This window comes from Podarcis liolepis (assembly GCF_965112155.1).
Source record: "Podarcis liolepis genome assembly, chromosome: 2".
In the NCBI taxonomy this organism is placed as follows: Eukaryota; Metazoa; Chordata; class Lepidosauria; order Squamata; family Lacertidae; genus Podarcis; species Podarcis liolepis.
In genome coordinates, this window is record NC_139555.1 from 5,037,598 (window position 1) to 5,060,743 (window position 23,146).

The 23,146-nt window shown below is 45.2% G+C and overlaps 1 protein-coding gene across 38 annotated transcripts in view; it reads left to right on the top strand.

Annotated features, from left to right (window-relative positions):
• SMARCC2 (SWI/SNF related BAF chromatin remodeling complex subunit C2) overlaps positions 1-23,146 on the top strand; it is a 30,151-nt gene that overhangs the window by 171 nt on the left and 6,834 nt on the right. For 3 of the 38 annotated variants that reach the window (XM_083489475.1, XM_083489483.1, XM_083489490.1), the window contains exons 2-25: positions 3,230-3,349; positions 5,204-5,289; positions 6,676-6,757; positions 6,843-6,935; positions 8,154-8,223; positions 9,297-9,366; positions 9,673-9,748; positions 9,960-10,091; positions 11,577-11,692; positions 12,222-12,346; positions 12,640-12,699; positions 14,106-14,143; positions 14,908-15,038; positions 15,128-15,199; positions 15,825-15,938; positions 16,304-16,457; positions 16,736-16,828; positions 17,550-17,669; positions 17,991-18,053; positions 18,702-18,960; positions 20,134-20,457; positions 20,930-20,994; positions 21,416-21,563; positions 22,616-22,782. In XM_083489475.1, coding sequence (XP_083345601.1) covers positions 3,230-3,349; positions 5,204-5,289; positions 6,676-6,757; positions 6,843-6,935; positions 8,154-8,223; positions 9,297-9,366; positions 9,673-9,748; positions 9,960-10,091; positions 11,577-11,692; positions 12,222-12,346; positions 12,640-12,699; positions 14,106-14,143; positions 14,908-15,038; positions 15,128-15,199; positions 15,825-15,938; positions 16,304-16,457; positions 16,736-16,828; positions 17,550-17,669; positions 17,991-18,053; positions 18,702-18,960; positions 20,134-20,457; positions 20,930-20,994; positions 21,416-21,563; positions 22,616-22,782 — 2,778 coding nt within the window. The remainder of the gene's footprint in view (positions 1-3,229; positions 3,350-5,203; positions 5,290-6,675; positions 6,758-6,842; positions 6,936-8,153; positions 8,224-9,296; positions 9,367-9,672; positions 9,749-9,959; positions 10,092-11,576; positions 11,693-12,221; positions 12,347-12,639; positions 12,700-14,105; positions 14,144-14,907; positions 15,039-15,127; positions 15,200-15,824; positions 15,939-16,303; positions 16,458-16,735; positions 16,829-17,549; positions 17,670-17,990; positions 18,054-18,701; positions 18,961-20,133; positions 20,458-20,929; positions 20,995-21,415; positions 21,564-22,615; positions 22,783-23,146) is intronic. The other 35 variants (XM_083489508.1, XM_083489485.1, XM_083489493.1 and 32 more) reach the window with 15 other exon arrangements.

The following is a 23,146-nucleotide window of genomic DNA, read 5'->3' on the forward strand; positions in this document are numbered from 1 at the left end:
TTCCCGCCCAGGGCCCGGGCCTCCTGCCTCGGCTCCGCGCCAGTCCCAGGCCGCGGGAGGAGGGCGAGGCGGGGGCGCCCGTCCTCCGCCTCGGCTGCCCCCTTCCCTCCTCGGGACCCCGCCGCGCGTGCCCGGGCTGCTCCCCCTAAGCGAGCAGGGGCTGGGGGGTTGTTGGGGGACCAGAAGGGATGGAGCTGGCGGGCAGGAGAGGTGCAGCGCGCCCCCCTCTTTTTCCATAGGGACCGGGGATCCCAGCGACCCCACCCCGCGCCCCCGGGAGGCTCTCTCCGGCCGCGATCCCGCTCCGCCCTCCTCCGCCGGAGACGGTGCCTGGCAGGACAAGGGGACCCCATTTTGGCATCCCATTGTTGTTTCCCTCCAGGCCGCCCAGGGGTGCAGACCCCCTGCTCTGACCTCTTGGCGTCTTGTCACCTGCTGCCTCGTGCCTGGCGCCCCCATTGTCCCTGGAAGCATTCCTCCCTAATTTGATTCCCAGCCGAGTCCCTGAAAGTTTCATTTACTGACATATTAACTGACCTCCCCCCGCCCCCTTCTTCTTCTTCCAAATGGGTCACCCTCCCTCCTGAAGCAATCCCCAGTTGACTTCAATAAATGATCTCCCACCTGCTGAAACTGTGCTCTTTGACGTGCAGAAATATAACAGGGCAGGAAGCATTAGTCTTCTGGAAACAGGGTGCAGTGCACCGTAGTGGTTTTCTTTCCTACCTCCAGGAGAGCTGCTCAGCTGCCCCTTAATCTCGGGGGTACTTTGCTTTGCTTTTCCAGTTTATCTGATTCCTGCCAGCAGAAAATGGAAATGCTTTTGTGTGTTGCAGTTTACCTCTTCCTTTCATTAAGTCTGCAATAAGAGACTCCTCTCCCCAGATTACTGAGGCTATTTGCATGTTAGATCCCCTACTCCTTTCAGCTTTCCTCTGTGGTCCCCTGATCAGCCAAAAGCCCAGAAGCTGAAATGAATGTTGATGGAATCTCCTCTCCAACACACACACACACATGTAATATGTGTGGATGGGCAATTTGAGGACACGTGCAACCTTCTGGGATGAAGGCACGTGGAAGACTGCCTGGTAGTTTCTGCCTGGGTCTCTGGTATTTGACAGTTGCATCCTTCCTAGCAAGCAGCGTGGGTCTTGGTTCCCATGCTGTTTACCTTTGACCTTCCGAGTGAGAATGTCTGAGTCACCAGACAGCGTTCTGTGTTTGGAGTGACAGATTGTGACCTGATGTTCACCACTTCCCTGCAAGTTCAACGCTTGCCAGCCCTCATGTCATTTGCAACAACTGAAGAAGGAGCGGCATTGAATGGATTCTCATTCTAACTTCCATAATTTTACTAGCGCTAGCAATGTGGAACTTTAAAAAAATGCTGTCTTTAAATGTACTTGGAATGATCCACGCATGAAACTTTGTTTGCATACTTGGCTGGTACTTGCACACCAGGCAAATCAAGGAGGCCTGAGCTTCTGTTGTGTAGGGGTGAAGTTTAGCAAGGGTGGGGACCCCCTCATCCCTTTTTGTGGTCAGTTCCCTGCTTCACAGTCTGCTGTTACACACAGTTAAATGGACCTGTGTATTAGTTAATGCCTGGCAAAGTCACAAAGCCCAATGCTTAAAAGAAATGTGATGGACCTGTGTTGGTAATGCTTCATGTATTTGCAAGAAAGAGTTATAGTTATAAATATTGTTATTTATATGGTATAAAAAGTATTCACAGGAAGTATGCTTTAAAGCTTTAACACATAGCTGTCAACGTTTCCCTTTTTTTAAGGGAAATTCCCTTATTCCGAATAGGATTCCTCGCAAGAAAAGGGGAAAGTTGACAGCTATGCTTTAACAGATTTGACTGCAATCCTAGCTACACTTACCTGGGAGTATCTTGGAATACAGTGAGACTTATGTCTGAATAATTGCATTGCTAATATTGAGTATGTCCAGACTTTTACTGAGACTCTTGTCCCAAAATTTGAAATGCTGTTTGCTGAGGGGGAGAGAGAAATTATATTCTTCTCCCTCCCACCCCACATTTCCCCAACAAATGTTCAGAGGATGCAAGCTAAAAAGAATAGGGCAATAGACACGACAATTAAGAGGGAACATATTCTGAATGCACACAGTTACACCAAAGCACCATAGCACATAGATGTTTCTGCAATGTTCACACACCATTTGTTCCATAGAAACTTTGTTGATAATAATTTTAAATGGCGTAGTTATCTCTTACGTGCTGGGTAGTGTTCTCAGCATTGAGACTTCAACAAACCTATTTTCTTGGGAACACAACTTTGGAGATGTGAAATGTTTGCAAGTAAAACTATGAACCAGGTCACATCAGTGGTAGTTGTATCATACGAAATCTGGAACAATGATGGGGTGGGGTGGGGGTATTCTCCACAAGAGTATTGCGATTTTTTTATGCCTGCAGCAGACTACAGAATGATTTAAGAATATAGTTGATTATACTCTCATCTGTGTGCCACCTGAGTTGATATGAAATGAGCTTCTGTGAAGTCTGCAGTGCTCTGCAACTGAAAGTCTCATTGCCCACACATGAAAATGGTTATTGTGCCGATTTGAGGCCATGATTCTTTGTCTACATAGGACCCCTAAAATGTCCTCATTATATACAGAATTAATTGAAAATAGTCATTAGTGTTAGGTGTTAGTTCAGTCCTACGCTAGACATAATATTCAAGATCTCCTATTTTGACTGAAAGTTTTTAGAGGCCAGAACCAGCTTTGTTTAGTACCCACAGTTCTTTGGAGAACTCTTGTTGCTTAAGAGTGCTGTCCTGTACCTAGTGGATCTTTCTTATTCCATAGTAGGATTGCTTTGTGTGTAGAATTGGATCTCTTTAGGTGTGCCATTTTTTCCTTCTGAAAAAGCATCTCTTTCAGTGATACTTGGAATCCACTTTTCATCCTAACCTGCATTCTAAGACACACCTTTATCTTTATTTGCTGTATACGTCTCTGTTTTCCTCTGTTGCCTCTTTCTCTTTTCCTTCTGAAAAACATAAAGAACAAAATTGGTTGTGTCGCTACCAGTGGTAACTCACTTTAGGTTAGAGCATGTTGGTCATCGTAACCCAGTTGCTGAAAATGATGAATCCTCAGTCTGTTCCTTGCCAAGGTCTCACATGTGCTTGATTGCTGATTCAAAGAGTGATCTGGATAGGAGTCATCTAAGCCTCGGTCCTTCTTTCCGCAGTACATCCAAGCAGAGCCACCTACCAATAAGTCGTTGTCCAGCCTAGTAGTACAGCTGCTGCAGTTCCAAGAGGAGGTGTTTGGAAAACATGTCAGCAATGCACCACTCACAAAGTTACCGGTGAGTCTCACAGCTGTCTTGGTTCAGGTGTGGTAGAGAAAGAAAAGCGTCTTCCGCAGAGTAGGTTGCTTCTAGAGAGATCTCCTGTCTGTCTGTCTTGTCTGCCTAAGAACAGTTTACAGATAGGTAGCCGTGTTGGTCTGCCATAGTCAAAATAAAAAAATTCCTTCCAGTAGCACCTTAAAGACCAACTAAGTTAGTTCTTGGTATGAGCTTTCGTGTGCACGCACACTTCTTCAGATACACTGAAACAGAAGTTGCCAGAACCTTCTATATAGTGAGAAGGTGGGGAGCTACTTTGAGATCTTGTATAGAATGTCCTGGGAGATTGAAGTGTTCTCCTACTGGTTTCTCTGTTTTGTGATTCTTGATGTCAGATTTATGTCCGTTTATTCTTTGGCATAAGATCTCAAAGTAGCTGTTTTACTACAAAGGAATTTCAGAAATAGACTGGAAAGAGAAGCTGCTGAATTGCAACTCATTACCAAACTTAAAACCATGGAGAGACCTGGTTTGAACAAACACATTGGATTCTTATCCCATTATACATGACTAAGCCATTTCTCACCTTCTCACCCCTTGCCTTTTCCTGTAAGACCTATTACAGTCGTTAAGAGTCGTCAACAGGCTCATCTCAGCTATCTGCCAATCTCCCATTCCCACCACCCTTCTGAGTAATACCCCTCCCCACCTTCTCACTATATAGAAGGCTCTGGCAACTTCTGTTTCAGTGTATCTGAAGAAGTGTGCATGCACACGAAAGCTCATACCAAGAACTAACTTAGTTGGTCTTTAAGGTGCTACTGGAAGGAATTTTTTTATTTTAAGAACAGTTTAGTCTTCTTATACAGAATAAAATGATAGGCTGAGGTACTAGAAAATTGCAAAACTTGAACGTTGGAGGGGCAGAGTTATTTTTAGTGGTTCCTCATTCAGAAAGCTTATCACATTGGACAGAGGACTAGACCAAATCTTTCTTCCTGATGTGGTCCTTTACTATAGCACCTCAGCCTACTAGCTCATTCTAGTATGAAACAGTTCTGAGATTCTGTAACGATAGCAGGAATTGGGCACATAAAACACAAGCTTTTCTGGGGCTTAGCTATTTGCAGAACTCCATGGTATTTCCCTGTGTAAGCCTGCAGTTCTGTGTTGTTGGGATTTTTCAGCATATTATGCTTGGGAGAGACACATAATAAGCAGTAATTATTGCATTCCCGGAGAAAACAATTGTGTCAGGTTTTGATTCAGGCTGGCACTGACGGATATTGCTCTTGCTATGCTCTTGGTTGTTCTTCTAAGCTTTGCTAGCTTGGAAGTCAGTTTAATCTTTTTATGCTGTTTATAAAAATAGAGGATAACATAAAACATTTACACTGATACAGATTAACATAAAAACAAATTATACTGACTATATCTACACCACCATGCAAAATTCAGTGCAAATATAATTCAAAATCATTTTAAATTTTGATGGCTTAGATCTTGTTGCTTTCCATGACTTCCTTGCAGCAGGGTGATTATAATGTTGCTTTGGTTGGTTCCTGAAAGATGGGTTCAAATTTTTATATTCCACTTCTTCGGCTTATTGCATTGCTATTCATCCAAGTCATGTATCCGTAACTCAAGTTACTTTGCTGGGCTTTAAACTCTCTTGCTTGATAGTCAGTGCTACCCTCCCTGGCCAGAGTTCAGTTCTGTACTGTTAGCATCAGGCGCTTTTTCTAAGGTGCTCTGAATTCTGTGGTTCTCCAGCCTAACAGATGGAGAGCACATGAGATTTTCCCTTAAGAAGGCCGTCTTCTGGAGTAGATGCAGCTCATCTAACTCTAACTCTGGCTATCTTTATTCTAGATAAAATGCTTCTTAGATTTCAAAGCTGGTGGTGCCCTATGTCACATCCTTGCAGCAGCCTATAAATTCAAGAGCGATCAAGGATGGTAAGCATTTTTACTTTTCTATTCTCACCACATTCCATGATAGGGTAGAGGTTTTTGGTTGTGTATTGGTAGGGTAGGAGTTCCTGGCTTTGTGCAGAAATAAGTTGACAGATTTGGTCCTTGTAAAAGAGGTCATTTGAATGCATCTGAATGTTGCGAACAACAGTTTCTTCGCCTTCCATCCATTTTTTCCCCAGGGAGGATGGGGTTATAGAACAAGGACATTTTAGTTATTTAATTAAATTTATCTACCTCATCCTGCTAAAAAAATATTCTTGAACTTGACACTCTCCCCTTCAGAGATTAACAATGTAAGAATCTGAATATAGTTTGCAAAGCGACAATGGTACTGAGATAGTGTCATTTCACAAGCAATGTTGTGTGTAAGGGAGCAACTTGCTGTTGTGGAGTCTTTAATCTGCATTATGCACTGAAAGCTGTATCATATGACTTTGAACAGTCATGGCTTTCCCCAAAGAATCCTGGGAGCTATAGTTTGTTAAAGGATGCTGGGAGCTGTTAGGGGACCAATATTTCCCTCACCGAGCTACAATTCCCAGAGTTCCCTGTGAAGAGGGATTGATCGTTAAACAACTCTGAGAACTGTCACTTTGTGAGGAGTCTCATAATAAACTACAGCTCCCAGGATTCTTTGGGGAAGCCATGAATATTTAAAGTTGTATGATACTGGTTTAAATGTGTAGTGTGGATGTGGCTGCTTGGAGGCAGTGATATGAATGAGGAATACAGCCTTCAGGTTACCATTTTTTATATGAATGTATCTACCCCCCGGGAAGCATTTGGGTTCACAGTGCTAAATACTGCTCTAGCTTTATCATAATCCACATTCAAATTTTTTATTGTGTGCACGTTGTGTTAAACGATAGTTAATGTTTAATTGTGTTTAACTATGCTTTCTTTTGAGTTAGCACCGTCCTGGTAAATATACTCTGAAATCCCAGCTTTGCTCCTCTCACAATTCTGACCATACTGTGCTGGGAGCAAAAAGCCTTGGGCTCGTGGTTTGCTTCCCCCAAAGAAACCACAACGGATAAGGCAAGAACAAACTTTAGGTAGCACTCATGGTCTGTTTGGGGAGGAATGGACCACAGGCCCAGGTTTCGTTGACACAATAAGCCAAGGCTTGTGGTTTGTTGCTTCTGGCACAGCCAGGAAGTGGGGGAGAAATGAGGCAGGGATTCTTGAGCAGCAACTGGCCATTTGCACTGAACTGTAGCTTAACATCAACTATAGTGATGTGTGAACCAGGCCAGTTGATTCTGTGGCCCATTTCCACTCTTCCTCAAAAGTCTAGATTTGTAAAATAGAACATTTAAGAAACGTGAACTCTGATTTTTATTAAGCTTGCTCTTTTCTTCCAATAAGGCGGCGTTTCGATTTCCAGAACCCATCACGGATGGACCGCAATGTGGAGATGTTCATGACGATCGAAAAATCTCTGGTGCAGGTAAGGTGATTTCTTTCCCTTTCTCTGTCCTTTTATGGATTTCTGGCCACCAGGTGCTCATCTGCACTATTCATTTTTCTTCCAGAACAATTGTCTCTCCCGACCTAACATCTATTTGCATCCAGACGTTGACCCTAAATTGCAGGCCAAGCTGAAAGACATTGTGAAACGGCACCAGGTGGGTGAGATTGCAGAACAGCATTAGCTGGGTATCACAAAAATACTCAGAGGGTCATGCATATCTGAAAATGGCTGAGATTGTGATATGCTTGTTTGCTTGGGAATTAAGAATAATATAGCAACACATCCGCTTGCTTGCCACGATGCTGTATGTAAGTTTTCATTTGAATAACTTGTCCACAAGGGACCATTAAAATATTAAAGGAAGTAAGTCTCTCCCATGGAGTGGTACATGATAATTTGGTGACCCCCTTCTACTTTGCGAGAAGCAAAGCTACAGGGAACCAGGCAGAGGGCCTTCTCGGTAGTGGCGCCCGCCCTGTGGAATGCCCTTCCAGCAGATGTCAAAGCGATAAACAACTACCTGACATTCAGAAGACATCTTAAGGCAGCCCTGTTCAGGAAAGTTTTTAACGTGTGATATTTTACTGTATTTTTTGTTTTTATGGAAGCCGCCCAGAGTGGCTGGGGAGGCCCAGCCAGATGTGCGGGGTATAAATAATAAATTATTATTATTATTATTATTATTATTATTATTATTATTATTATTATTATTATTATATTACTAATGAATTTTTGTAAAGAGGGCATTTAAAAGTTGGGAAAATACCACTGAACATGCTCTGATGGTGTGGGTACTTAAGCAATTCAGCACTCCTACCATGCCTGAGAGTTTACAGAGTAATGCAAAACAAAAGGCTCAAGGAGAGAATAGGCTAAATAAGGACACTGCAGGAGACAAACACAAGGAAAGCAAAAGATGTTTGTGAGCAGTTCCAGTTCTGCATGCATGTACATATTTTGCTTTTGTTGGGGAAGAGAACTAAGGGCATCACTGGAAAAGTGAGATTTGTGCGGAAAAGAGGTGCTACCATGTAGGACTTCCAAGTGGGAGTCCCTGTCATAAAGAGCTGCATAGAACAGGTGGTTCAAACCAGTACAGGCTGACCAAAGAGAAGTAAGGCCTACCTAAACTGCTTACAGGATGAGATGCTTCGCCAAACCTAGGTGGTTTTGGTCCAGTAATGAGGTTTTAATAACTGTTTTAACTCTTCATAAGCAATTTGGGCCTCTTGCTAGTGTAGCATGGTGTTGAGGAAGACAGGTTTAATTGCATATAAATAACCTTTTCCAGATAGCTTTCATTCATTATGAGGCATACGCTGCTGGAATTCAGATGTTCTGGTCTTTATACACTCTTTTGATCTCTTTCCAGGGAACAGTAACAGAAGATAAGAACAATGCTTCCCATATTGTCTTCCCTGTCCCTGGTAGCCTTGAAGAAGGTAAGGTTTCTGTCTATTTCCATTCAGTTGTAGAATTTTAACTTTCATCTTGCTGGGTGATCTCTGGTTGTTGCATGCTTGATTATCCTACACTGGGTTGTAGCTAGGCATGCTGATAAAACAGTCAGTAAATTGCAGCGCTGCTCGCATTTTTTCTAGCAGGGGAACGACACGTGTGCAGCTGGAGTGAAAGAGACCGCATTTAAAGCAGCAACAATAGAAAACAGCTCATTAGTAAAGGGCAAGGGGCTGTGGTGGTGGTGAAGGAAAGTGAAACATGATTTACAAATCATTTAAATCTAAAGATGCAAAATAGTACTCATATTTTCTATAGCACCTTCAGCATTTAAAATACTTTATAGCTTTTACTCTGCATATCCCAGAATGCACCATTCTTAGGCAGGATACTTGGTCCCCATTGCAATTATATTTCACTCGCTTCCAATATCTGTTAGCTACTTCCCTCCCATTCTTTCAGGATATCTCAGCTGTATACAGCAGGCATGGCTAACGAGGCGTTCTGTAATAATATACATTAATATAAAACAATCAATTGAAACAAAGACGTTTTTCAAAAGTTAAACAATAGAACAGAATTAACAACATAAACCAATACTTAAAATATTCAGGCAAATAAGGGTTATGCCTGGCACAGAAAGTATTGTTGTGTACACCAGTCATAGGTTGTGGAGAGGATCTTCCACAACCGGGGCTCCATCACAAGGAGGCCTCTCTGCATTACTACATAATGTATCCCCCCCCCTGCCCTGCAAGAAACAAAACAAAAAACCCAACCCCGTATCTGGAGAAAAGCCCCCACTTATGATCTTACAGCACAGGCAGGTTGGGTAAGCTTCCCTAGGATGGAACTTGCACAAATGGGATACCGCTGCTGCCTCTGCAGATGACCTCAGCTAATGCAGGCGCAGCCATTCTTTTACCCAACTTCCCTTACAGGGGCTCAGAGTAGATCACTGTAAAAATGCTGCACAATACAAATGGTGTGAAAGAAAGCCTTTCCAGAGTGAATTAATACCTTGATCGTAATCATCCGTGTTTCCTTTTTCTTGTAGAAGAGTGGGTTCGCCCGATCATGAAGAGAGACAAACAGGTCCTCCTGCACTGGGGCTACTTCCCTGACAGGTGAGCAGGAGCAGGATTAGCATCTGTCCACTGTAACCTTCTCAATATAGGTATAGGAAGCATGTTTCCCCCTATGTATTGTAGTGTGCATTTGCAGCTGATGCTATCAGTTTATATCCTCTCCTATTTTTATTTTCTCCTACCACTTCCTGTAAATTTGCAGAATGTGAATCTGGCTAGGTTTTTCCTGTTTCTGAAAGTGGGGTATAGATGAACTTGTGCCTTAATTTCCGCACCCATTCCCTGAAACTGGCTACATTGTGCAGGAGAGGTTTTGAATCAACTGCTGCCTGCTTTCCTTCATAGCTATGACACCTGGATACCAGCAAGTGAAATTGAGGCCCCCGTGGAGGACGCACCCACGCCAGAGAAACCCCGCAAGGTAAAGGATTGCCTTCATTTGATGTTTGAGTACAAAAAGAACTTGGGATTGGGTCACTCAAGGCAGCAGTCGCAGAATGTGAGGCTCTGAATTCATCTTGTGTCCACTGGGCCAGAGACATTCCTTGTTGCAATTTTGGATTGGGAAGTGGTTCATTTCCCTTCTTGCTTGAAGGTGCTCAGCGATGGGTTTCTCTTCTCCTCACATCAAGGTTCATGGCAAATGGATCCTGGACACAGACACTTTCAATGAGTGGATGAATGAAGAAGACTATGAAGTAAATGATGAGAAGAGCCCTGTCTCCCGCAGGAAGAAAATCTCTGCCAAGACTCTCACTGATGAGGTGCGGTGCTTTTAGAGAACTTCCATTTCTTTATAATACTTGTGGGATATCTTGAATATACAGTGGTGCCCCGCAAGACGAATGCCTCGCAAGACGGAAAACTCGCTAGACGAAAGAGTTTTCCGTTTTGGAGGTGCTTCGCAAAATGAATTTCCTATGGGCTTGCTTTGCAAGACGACAATGACTTGCGAGTTCCTGCTGGTTTTTTCCCCTCCCCCCCCTTTTCTAAGCCGCTAAACCGCTTATCAGCTGATCCGATCAGCAGATAAGCCGCTAAAAGCCGCTAATAGCGCTAATCCGCTAATCCGTTAATGGGCTTGCTTCGCAAGACGAAAAAACCAAGACGAAAAAACCGCTAGACAAAGAGAATCACAGAACGGATTCTTTTCGTCTTGCAAGGCACCACTGTACCTATGTTCTAATGAGAGAAAAACTTAAGACCGAGAACAAAAACATCTCTGACCAAAGCATATATAGGAGCATGATATTTCAGACCCACCGTTTCTGTGTCCGCTTCTTGTATAATTTTGGAGTTCCTCTTTGCCCAGCAACACTTTTTTAAACATACAAAGTAAGGCTACAGGATCAGAATCTCATAGCGCAGATTGATTTTAAGGCAAAATCAACCTGTGCTGTGAGATTCCGATCCTGTAGCCTTGGCTTTGTATGATCTTGTGTGTAGTGTGATCCTGAATGTTCACACTTGCTCACAAATGTAAGAAGTGCCTTGCTGGATCCAACCAAGTTCCATCTGTCCAGCTTTCATTGCAAGAATTCCAAAAGCCACCAAGTTCTATATGGTCCACCTTCTGTGTTCCTGTGTCTTATACCTGGCTCATATTCTGGACGGGGGCCAGCAAGTCATTGCTCCTTTGCTCTACCTCAGTTCCTGTGCTCCACCTCCCCCCTTTTTAAACAATTAGACACAATTCCTGTAGGAAGAAGATCAAGCCACACCTTTTCCTTCTGTTTTGAATATGTGGGGAGTTCTCTCATATAAAAAAGCACCCAAGCTCTCTCAACTGCCATCTCCTGCCTAGCAATAGATGATGTGAGGATGCATGTTGTGTTTTGACACACAAAACACTACAGTGGACGCTCGGGTTGCGAACATGATCCGTGCGGGAGGCACGTTAGCAACCTGCAGCGCCGCGTCTGCGAACGCGGGGGTTGCGATTTGGCGCTTCTGTGCATGAGCAAAGCGCGATTTAGCGCTTCTGCACATACGCGACCACTGAAACCCGGAAGTAACCTGTTCTGGTATTTCCGGGTTTCAGCGCGTCCGTAACCCAAAAAAACACAACCTGAAGCATCTGTAACCTGAGGTATGGCTATATTGACTTCCTGTGAACTGAGGTCTCCCAACCGTAATGGACTTGGTATAGAATATGAGGAACAGAAGCCTGAGAAATGTCTATTCACTGTTTCCTCAGCAGAAGCTGATCATTGCTCCTTCTGTACAGTTGCCTTATTCCATCTCTCTAGGTTAACAGTCCTGACTCAGACCGACGGGATAAGAAGGGAGGAAACTATAAGAAAAGGAAGCGTTCTCCCTCTCCTTCACCTACTCCAGAAGCAAAAAAGAAGAATGCCAAGAAAGGGTGAGGACAAGCTTTTCCTCCCCCCCCCCCCTTTTGGGTTGACTAGATATCAAGTAGCTCAGCCTTGATTTTATTGGTTCTCTTTTGTCTCCTCCCCCACAATCCCATTAATTACATTGTCTTTAAAGAAAGATCGGAACTTGAAGTGTTCTGCAATGAGGCCTCCTAGTACATTCCTGAGGACACAGATTATTGGCAGATAATCAGCCCATCACGTCCACTCCATTGACTGATTACACTGCTGACTCCACTTTCTGTATGCAGCTGTGGATTTGCCACATGAGCACATGACACTTTCACCTAATTTTCCTTTCTTGAGAATAAGCATCAAAGTGCCTTCTTACCAGAAGTGACCCTTAAGCTGGAAGAGAAACCTTTCTCCTTTTGGAAAAAAACATTGATCAGAGTGTTTGCTGTGCACAACCAAGTCTTTATGCTGCCCATACATAATGGAGTCCAGGGTGTTCTGCTTGTATTAGTTTGCTCCAACAAGGCTGATGGATCTCTCTCCTTACACCTCCCTCCACAGACCTTCCACTCCCTACACCAAATCCAAGCGTGGCCACCGTGAAGAAGAGCAAGAAGACCTCACTAAAGACATGGATGAGCCTTCCCCTGTCCCTAATGTTGAAGAAGTCACACTACCAAAAACAGGTCAGTCTCACAGCTTTTGGGCTTGCTTAGCCATTGTCTTTTCCCGCATTCCATATGGGTTCTGGGGTCACTAGGTCAAGATTGTACTAACCAGTGTCTCCACCAAAGGTAGTGCTGTTTCATTGCTTTGTGAACCAGTTTGATGAATAAAACAGTTCCCCCCCAAACTCCATTTCAATCTCTGTGCCTGTCTGAATCTTCCAGGAGGTGCTTCTCTATGACAGGGCAGGTAGGAAGAACCTTTGAGAATTTTCTCTAAGTAAAATATTCCTTCCTTGTTCTGTCTTGCATAGTTAACACCAAGAAAGACTCTGAATCGGCTCCTGTGAAGGGTGGCACCATGACCGATTTGGGTAAGGGATATTTTTCCTTTTGTTATCTCGCTCTTGGTATGGGAATAAGTGCATGTTCTTCAGTGTTTGCTGGATATTAGGTAGCAATATTAAACCACAATAAAGGCTCATTGAGTAGCACCCCCCCCCACACACACTTTGTTACTGTAAAGAACCACATGTTGGAGGGCATGAAATTCGCTTCATGTGAGTTTTGAAAACTGGTCACCCCTGAGCCCTGACTTGCGACTAGTGTCCTGAGACGCTATACTAAGGCCTGCTTGAAACATGACATTATTGTGGCAGGGTTGTAAAATAAACTTGCATTATGAGTGAAGTCCATATAGGGGTTTGATTTGCCCATGTGTATGCTTCTTTGGAAGAGACTGGCTGTTGAAGCTTCCACACAAGCATAAGCTAGGCAGAGTAGACACCTAATAAGTGGCCCCTGTAGATCTCTGAAGCAGGTTAAGTAAGCATGAGTTAGAAAATCGGTGTACGTAAGCCAAACTGGCAAATGCAGTAATAGAAGCAAGTTATGCCTGAGTAATTCCAGTAGACCCTAAGAGCTGCCAAATTGCAACTGTCAACCAGATGTTCTAGAGAGAGGGTATAAGAAGCCAAAGGCTTATTGGCTGGAATCCAGAGAGCCTCACAGCTTGCTGTCTTAAGCTCAAGGGGGCTTTAGACTTGTTTTCATCAAACAACCACCTCCCGTGCCATATGGCAAATTGCTTTTGAAACAGTTCAAAAGAAAGTTTTGATACGTCATGGGAGTCAGCTGTTTAAGGAAGAAAGCAAAAAACTCCATTTACATGCCTCCTTGTGCGAGCTTAATTAGCAATTTGGACCCCAGTCAATAAATGTATTAGTCATAGTGTGTATTTAAAAATACTTGTGGGCATGTACAGAATAGATTAGTGCATGCATATGTAATACACACACATATAAAACAGGACATTAAACTCTTCTGCCACTTCCAGTTTCTAGCAGTTTTTACAAAAAGGTTTTATTTATAGTCTCATCTTATGCCAAGTGCTCAGAATGAGCTGCAGTGTTTCAGCCAAGATTGATTAATATGCTAACATGTTGTCAAGGGGGCTCACATTCCGTGTAACAAATACAAGCCCCGGGGAAAAATGGAAGTTTAAACCAACAACAATAATAAATAATAAACTTTTAATAATATTTAGAGGGTCAGTGAAATGCAAAAAAACCCAAAAACCTTCCGGCTTTCTGCTCACTAAAATACCTCTATAATCTCCTCTACCCTTGTAAAATACGATTAGACACACATTTAGGTATCTGCATGTACAGGAATCTCATAAGTACTCAACTCATTGTAATACTGTCCTTCCCAACTACTGTAGAATGAGTACAAATAGGTCTACATGACTAAGGTTGCCTTTGCCATTTTTGCTTTCCAGATGAGCCAGAAGATGAGAACATGGAGACTGCAGGCAAGGTGAGCCAAGTCTGACTCAACTCACAGAGCAATCCTACCCTTTAATTATGGCCTGGGGATGGGAAGGTGAGGGCTGCCACAATGATAGCAGAACGGCCACTGTATCCTTAGCCTGCAGTGTGTTCGACCTGGGAGAGGAATGGAAAAACGCACAACCCGAAAATCCCTAAATGACATAAAAATGGCAAGCATGTTCTGGAAACACCACCAGTGGCAACCAATCAGGGGCTGTGTTGGTGATGACGCCCACATTCCCCCCAGGCACAGAGGGAGCCAATGGAACTTGCATCAACAGGGATGTGTCCTTAGCACACCCATTGCATCACCCCACAGGTAGAATGCAAGATGACACCACAGCTTCTGTTTTTGCCTAGTCTGCTGCTCTTTCCCTCCTAAACAGGCTAATATTCTGGTTCTTCTTTCCTTGCCCTAGTTTGGCCTGGGCAGAAGTGGACACAATTCCATTGCTTCAGTGCTGCAAAGATATGGAAGGGCACCTCCTTGGAGGCCTGTGACAGCACCCATAATTATGCTTGTGCCATAGCACCCTCTGAAACAGCAAAGCACCCTTGATTCCTCTCATCACCTAGCAGTTTGTCTGTACACCTGCCTACTGTCACCCTCTGAGAAGGACTCAGGTTTTCTGAGTGCTGCATGAACAAGCAATTCCATCCTAGGCTTCTCTTAAAATGAAGCTTAAGAACAAAAGTCGTAAGAAAACAATGGGCACTCAGGCTGCCTACTCAGGAGCTTTCTGGTTTCAGGATGAAGAGGAGAACAATGCTGGAAACAAAGGGGAGCAGACCAAGAACCCTGACCTACATGAAGACAATGTCACCGAACAGACGCATCACATCATCATCCCCAGCTACGCAGCCTGGTTTGACTATAACAGGTGCTTGAGTGGGGACCGGGGAGGGCTTTTCCTCTCAGTACCTCCATCCTTCCAGCCTGTTCTAACGCTTCCTTTTGATTCTTCCTCAGTGTCCATGCTATTGAGCGGAGAGCCCTCCCAGAATTTTTCAATGGCAAAAACAAGTCAAAGACTCCTGAAATGTAAGATTGCTGTTATAAGCAGTAAGATCTGTTCTGAGATAGTAAATGTGGCAACCTTTTTCCTCTGGTAAGAGGACGGCTGGGGGGAAGTCTCCTTATTTCCTAGTCCAAGGAATCCCAAACTTTCATTCAAGTGGTCCATGTCAGGTCTGTAGATTTGTAGTTTGAATCAGGGAGATGGCACATCCATGGCATTAAATATTTCTATTGATTTTTACTTGTATTTTTGTAGCTTCTTTTATTTCTTATGTTGCATGTTATTGCACTACAGTTTGAATTCTGTGGAATAATAAAATGCCATATATAATAAATGACAGCAGTAACAAAGTACAATTAAAAAACATACAGCATTTGGCACAGTGCATTACAATTGCTACAACGGACAGAAAAACTATTAAGTGGTCTGCCAAGACCCTCAGCAATTTTCAAGTAGTCAGTGTAAAAAAAAGTTAGGGAAACATTGTACTTGTCCTTTTGTTGGTCTGAATAAAAGGAAAGGTCCTGAACTGGCCTCTGTAGTATATGAGAGAGAATGGGTCTTAATATCACGGGAATACTTTACAGGGTGACATGGGTTATAAATAGTGGTTCTGACTGTCATCTTTTTCTTCCTGCTGCACTTTAGCTACTTGGCATACCGCAATTTCATGATTGACACATACCGGCTCAATCCACAGGAGTACCTGACCTCGACTGCCTGCCGTCGGAACCTTGCTGGGGATGTGTGCGCCATCATGAGGTATGCTGAGAAACAGAATAGCTGAGCAAAGCCAGAAGGAATGTATTCAAGACAGAAGCTGCCTCTAGCATTCTAGCTTTCGTACAGCGCTTGGTGCAACAGGATTTTTCCTCGTTTCTTAGCTCCCATTGTGTTTAATAGTAAAAATTATTTAAAGGTGATGAGAACTAAACATGCCCCGTAGAAGAAGAAGCAGAAGTTTTGCTTGAGAGTCTTCTCGTTTGACAAAATTGATCTTCCTTGTCTGGCTGTTTGGCAGATAATTTCTCCTGGGGTGGGAGTCCAGCTCCTGGTCCTCTTAAAAGCAGAGAATAGAATTTGCCACATGGCTGAGCTTCGGGTCCAACTCTGATCCTCTCATGCAGAGTCCACGCCTTCCTGGAACAATGGGGACTCATTAATTACCAAGTGGATGCAGAGAGCCGGCCGACACCCATGGGACCACCACCTACATCTCATTTCCATGTTCTGGCTGACACCCCTTCGGGATTGGTGCCGCTGCAGCCCAAAACACCCCAGGTAGCGTGAGAAGAAATTTATTCAATTTCATTTAGGTTTTTCCAGTGTTTTGCTGGTTTAAAAATCTTCAAGGGGTAGCTTCCAAAACACATTAAAAGCAAAATGAAATTACACAAGAATCTAGAAACATCTGATAAAATGAATTAGTAGGCATATTAATTAGAGCATCGGAAAATGGGGAGTCTTCTATGGAAGACTCTGCATTTCTTTGTTTCCTATCCTAAAAAATGGATCTGCATCAGACTGGGGCTTAGTGCAAAATTGTGCTTATTCTTCAGAGTCGTCAGAGTGATAGCGATACCAAGGCTGGACGAAAGAGCAAGGAGATTGAAGACCTTGTCACTGAGACGGTGAAGGGGAAACCTGAGCTGGTAGGAGAAAGGAGAGCTTCTGAAAGGGAACTATAAATTATCAGTGTTTCTGGAGTCTAAAAGAGCAGGGCTGCATGGACTTTCCCCCTTCTTTCCCATCCATTTTTAGGATGCGTAAGAGATGAATTGTCACATCTCTCACTTGAGAGCCAGTGTGGTGTAGTGGTTAAGAGCGGTAGTCACGTAATCTGGGAAACCGGGTTCGTGTCTCCGCTCCTCCACATGCAGCTGCTGGGTGACCTTGGGCCAGTCACACTTCTGTGAAGTCTCTCAGCCTCACTCACCTCACAGAGTGTTTGTTGTGGGGGAGGAAGGGAAAGGAGAATGTTAGCCGCTTTGAGACTCCTGAAGGGGAGTGAAAGGCGGGATATCAAATCCAAACTCTTCTTCTTCTTCTTCTTCTTCTTCTTCTTCTTCTTCTTCTTCTTCTTCTTCACTTCAGGGGTTTCTTAAATGTTGGTTATAGTTTCCTTTATAGGCTAACTGTAAAGTTTCATTCTCAAAGGTCAAGCAAGGCACAAAAAAAGAAGGCACCTGCAGATATCTGCCACTGAAAGTTCAGACCCATCCAACTTCTATCTTTTCACAACAGAGGTGTATGGTTGCTGTCCAACCATTGCAGTCTGTGTTGTAAATTGGCCACAGATAGAGTGCGGTGATGGACATGCTTTGTCTCTGACTGTGTTTCCATCACAGGGAGCTCATTTTTCTCTTTCCCCAGCAAACCACAGCTTCCCAGCAGATGCTGAACTTCCCTGACAAGAGCAAGGAGAAGCCACCAGACATGCAAAACTTTGGGCTTCGCACTGACATGTACACCAAGAAGAATGCTCCTTCCAAGGTAAAGAGTGGGGAGAGGGTGGGTTTGCTCACCTGTGAGATATCTGTTCCCTGGTTGGTGTACAGAGGGCCACCAAGAGACAACGGGTTGCCTCCGCCCACTGCCTAGATCATGCAGGGACGCAGGACTGGGTAAGAGAGAAACAGCCAGCTCTGAGCCAGAGAGTACAGCTGAAGAACAGAGAGCCCCTCCAAGGCAGGCATGCCAAAGCCTTTCATTGAGAAAGAGAGGCCTCTAAGGACACGTGATGGTCAGATTATGGGGCTGGAGGCCTCCTAGTGACTGACCAGGGTTGTGTTCTAATGCATGGTTTCCCCACAGAGCAAAGCTGCTGCCAGTGCTACTCGTGAGTGGACAGAGCAGGAGACGCTGCTGCTGCTGGAGGTGAGAGGACAGAAAGATGATTATCTTCCCACAAAAGTCCCTAAGGCACTTCCTCTTCCTGCCCCCAATTTGTGCTTAGACCTCCCACACATACTGTGAACTGAGACACTGAATAGATTTTTGAAAGTTGTATCTCTGACTCACAAATACATAAAATATACAACATTTGTAATAATAACAGCAAATTTCTTATACACCGCCCATCTGACTGGGTTACCCAGCCAATATAAAGGAAGAAAACACAACATGAAACATTAAAAGCTTCCCGATACAGGCTGCCTTCAAATCTCTACGAAAAGTCATAACATTTTCTTATCTATTTGACATCTTGCATTGAGGGAACCACCAGAAGGCCCTTGGAGTTGGATCTCAGTGTCCGGGCTGAACAATGGTGGTGGAGATGTTTCTTCAGGTTTACGGGACTGAAGCCATTTAGGGCTTTAAAGGTCAACACCAACACTTTGAATTGTGCGCAGAAATATGCATTTATTTAGGAACTACACTAAACATGGGCACTGAATGTGAGTCTGGCCTCTGAAAAGCTTCAGGCATGTAGAACATCTATTGTGGTGCTGTTGACTGGCTGTTTCTGATCCTTGCCCTTGACCATTCATGTCCAATGTGTCGTTTCTCTTCACTGCTTTTTAGGCTCTGGAGATGTACAAGGATGACTGGAACAAAGTTTCTGAGCACGTTGGCAGCCGCACGCAGGATGAGTGCATCCTGCATTTCCTGCGTCTTCCTATCGAGGACCCTTACCTGGAGGACTCGGAGGCCTCTCTTGGGCCTCTGGCCTATCAACCCATTCCCTTCAGCCAGTCGGGCAACCCCGTGATGAGCACCGTGGCCTTCTTGGCTTCTGTTGTGGACCCTCGTGTGGCATCCGCAGCAGCCAAGTCAGCCCTTGGTAATTAACTGGGGCCCTTCAGACTCCCCCCACCGCACCCTTAGGGACGGAAAGGCTATTAAGTCTGTAAATGGGTGCAGTTGTAGAACAGGTCTAGGGCACCATATCGCTGTCCAAGAGACTCCTGGAAATTCTGTCCAGCCTTGTCGTTTTAAGAGTTGATAGTGCACATATGTTAACAAGCTTTTCTCTACAGACTTAAATCCTTTTTTTAAAAAAGGAAAGCTATGGATTTCAGGATGCCAAATTCTGGGCCAGCATCCTGGGAACCAGTAAGGAATTTTTTGCTGTCATTTATGTGATGCTAATACCCAGGCTGAACTTGGGTCAGAGACTCACAGATAAGTCCCCAGACAAGCATCATTCTCACGTCCCCTCCCTCACCTTTTGTTGGTCTGAGATCTCTGAGTTTGCTACTTTCTGAAAGCCTAGCCAATCCTCTGTTCCACAGTCTCATCTTGTAGAGGAAATGAGGGCATTTTCACGACTTGACTCAAGTACAATACAGGTATATGCTGCAGCAACAGCATCCATCGCAGATGGCTACCCAACCCCTGCTTAAAAACCTCCAAAGTAGGAGTGTCCACCACCTCCCGAGGGAGTCTGTTCCACTGTCGAAAAGCTCTTACTGTCAGAAAGTTCTTCCTGATGTTTAGGCAGAATCTCCTTTCTTGTAACTTGAAGTCATTGGTTCGGGTCCTACCCTCTGGAGCAGGAGAAAACAAGCTTGCTCCGTCTTCCATGTGACAGCCCTTAAGATATTTGAAGATGGCATTCATGCATGTGATGTTGGACTCAGGTGCTCCCCATAAGGTGTGAAAGTCCTGATAGGTGGAAAGTGCACCCACTAGCACTCAGAAAGTAGACTGGGGTGTCATGTAGTGGTTGTTGAAATGAGATGCTAATTGCTGACAGAGCCACTACACCTGATCAGATGCAGGTCTTCAGCTCCTGTGTCCCCAGTGGCCTCCCGCCCAGCTCTGTTTCAGCTGCAACTCTTGCCTATCTCAGCCACTTCCTAGTGGGTAGAAAAGGTGCAATAGGATTTCTTGCTGCCCGCAGCACCTGCACTGCAGTGCCCATTTTGCCCCTCTCCCTGTATCCTCCCTGCACACACCGTTTGGTTTGGCCACCCGTTGCTCTTTCAGCTGACCCTGTGGCTCTCTTCTGCAGAGGAGTTCTCCAAGATGAAGGAGGAGGTCCCCACAGCCTTGGTTGAAGCTCATGTCCGCAAGGTGGAGGAAGCTGCCAAGGTGACAGGCAAGGCAGACCCGGCATTTGGTCTGGAGAGCAGCGGAATTGCAGGGACCACATCCGATGAGCTGGAGAGAATAGGTGAGGGGGGCGAGCGGGGCGCCTTCCGCGCTTCATCCCGTGAAGCGCCCTCGATGGACCTCGCCCAGTGTGCGGTGGGGACTAAGAAGGGTGCCGAGACGCAGGAGACCAGAGCCGGCCTGGCTTCCGGCCTGGAGCTCACACTCAATCGCCTGGCGCAGGGTAAGGGATTCCCATCGTCACTCTGTCTAACCCCTCCCTACCCCATCAGACCGGGCAGATCATGGGTTGGTCTGTGTGCCTAAAGCCTTCGCCTCCAGAAGGTTGCATTCTGGCTCAGTGAAAGGCTTCTGGGGCCTACCTTCTTGGGGGGTGCTGGCCTTAAGCTGGAACTGAGCAGTGAGGGAAGGTGGAGGCTGGCATTTGGAGTTCTCCCTCTCAAGGTGCTCCTGTCCAGAACTTGCCTCAGCTCTAAAATACCAGCAATCTGAGAAGAGTTTATTGGCCTTAGTCTGGTGGGTCCCTCAGCTGTCATTCCTTGTAAAGGTGCTTGAGTCAGGTTCTCCCCCATTCAGATTCCCACTCCCATTTATTATTCCAATTTTCCCCCCTTTAGTGGGTAGGAGGGAGCGTTACTTGCAGCCTTTAATATTGGTATCTTTTTTCCTTGTCTGTTTCTCCATTCCTTGCTCAGAAGAGAGCTGCACAGATGAGAACCGGGCAGAACCTCCGTCGTCGGAAGAGAAGAAAGAGGTGAAGGTGCGGGAGGGCGTGGATGAGCCCCCATACATGTTCAGCAAAAAATGAGTCTCCAAAATTCCCTGCATGGGGCATACGTAGGTAGGAGAGGGAGGAAACTGAGGAGATGCCTCATAGGATCCCCACAGGATGTTTGCAGCACCAGCTTGCAACCTTACTAACTAAAGTAAGGCACCATGTTACCCTGCTAACACCTAACTGTCCCTCAGAGTCCTTCACTTCATTAATCTTCTGATCGCAATATATATCCTGGTCTACTTTCCTGGCCACTAGAATAATAACTGTAGATCCCCTGCTCCAGTTCTGAGACTTTTCCAATTGTGCCTTCTATATTGTGTGTGCCTGAGCCCCATGCCACAGCTAGGGGAAGGATCAAGAGGCATTAGGCAGCTGTTGGAATCAAGCCCTTCTCTCAACGCAGGAACCAAGAGAAGGCGCCCTGGAGGAGGAAGGGAAGGAGAAACTTGGAGAGGTGCCCAGGAAAGAGGAAGAGAAAAGCAAAGAGGCTGACGGCGAGAAGGAGATGGACAAGAATGACGGGGACACCATGGGTGAGCACCACCTTCTGGGTAATGGCAAAGCTCATAAAGTAGCGAGTGAACTAGGAGCCTGAATGGAGCTGGGATGCTGTGGTCACATGTTCTGAAGCAGGGGCTCCCTCCGGATGTTGCTCAGCTACGTCTCGTCAGTAACGATTGAGCACGCTGGCTGGGACTGATATGAGTTGGAGTCTAGCAAACATCTGGAGGGCTACAGTTTACCCAACCCTGTTCTAAAGTCTCAGCCAGAGGTACTGTTAACTTAAATGCGGTACAGTATGCCACTTGCCACCTGGAGCCATAAGAACCTAATGGGAATGGGACAGCTCTGCCATTGCAAAATCGAAAAGCTCGTGGTTAGTAGCGTTGGTGGGTGTGAAGAGTGTTGGGATAGAAGAGCAGTAAAGTAAACATTCCAAGCACAATTCAAAGTGTTGGTGTTGATCTTTAAAGCCCTAAACAGCTTCGGTCTTGTATACCGGAAGGAGCGTCTCCACCCCATCGTTCAGCCTGGACACTGAGGTCCAGCTCCGAGGGGCTTCTGGTGGTTCCCTCACTGCAAGAAGTGAAGCTACAGGGAGCCAGGCAGAGGGCTTTCCCAGTAGTCACAACTGCCCTGTACAATCATATGACTTTTTGTAGACATCTGAAGGCAGCCCTGTTTCGGGAAGCTTTTAATGTCTGATGTATTGTGTGTTTTATATTTTGTTGGAAGCTGACCAGAGTGGCTAGGGCACAACAAATTCCTCTTCTTTTGATGATGATGATGATGATGACGACTACTACTACTATAACAACTAGTACCACAAAGAAAACATCCACTCATGAATTTCTTGCTGTCCTTCCTTCCTTCCTTCCTTCCTTCCTTCCTTCCTTCCTTCCTTCCTTCCTTCCTTCTTTCCTTCTTTTCCTTCCTCCCCTCCCTCCTTCCTTCCCTCCCTCCCATCCCACCTGTGCCTGATCAGCCTTTTGAGTGCAGTGATAAACTCTGGGCACTAAGGGATATTCCACCTCTTTCTAAGCAATAGTGGCCCAGGAGATCACACACACACCTGTCCATAAATTGTTTTCCTCCTCCTCAGCTGACGGGGAAAAGGAAAAAGAACCCAAGGATGGTAGTGAAGAAGGGCCCAAGGATCTGGCGGAGGCCGAGGCGGAGCGGAAGACCAAAGTGGAGAGGGACATAGGCGAGGGCAATCTTTCCACAGCAGCGGCGGCAGCTTTGGCGGCGGCAGCAGTGAAGGCGAAGGTCAGTGGCTGCAGGATTGGCTGGCTTCTCCATAGGCCAGATGGACGTGTGGGGTTGCCCTTCGGACTGACCTTCTAGGAAGCAAATTGCTTTTATATAGTCATGCAGTTGCTAGGCTGCAACCCCATGGTAAAAACATAAAGTGGGTTACAAATTTTATAAATGCCATGAATCTAAACAGCAGGCAGAAGTTGAAAAGTCAATACAACAGATACAGTGAGGTCCCTAGTTCAGATCACACCTCAGCCGTAAGTTTCCTTGATCTCTTTAGGAAAGCTACAGAATCTCTTGGCTTCCATCCTTCCTCTGAAATATGAGGAAAATAGTTGCACTGCTGTTGTTTGGATTATTGGCATATTTTATG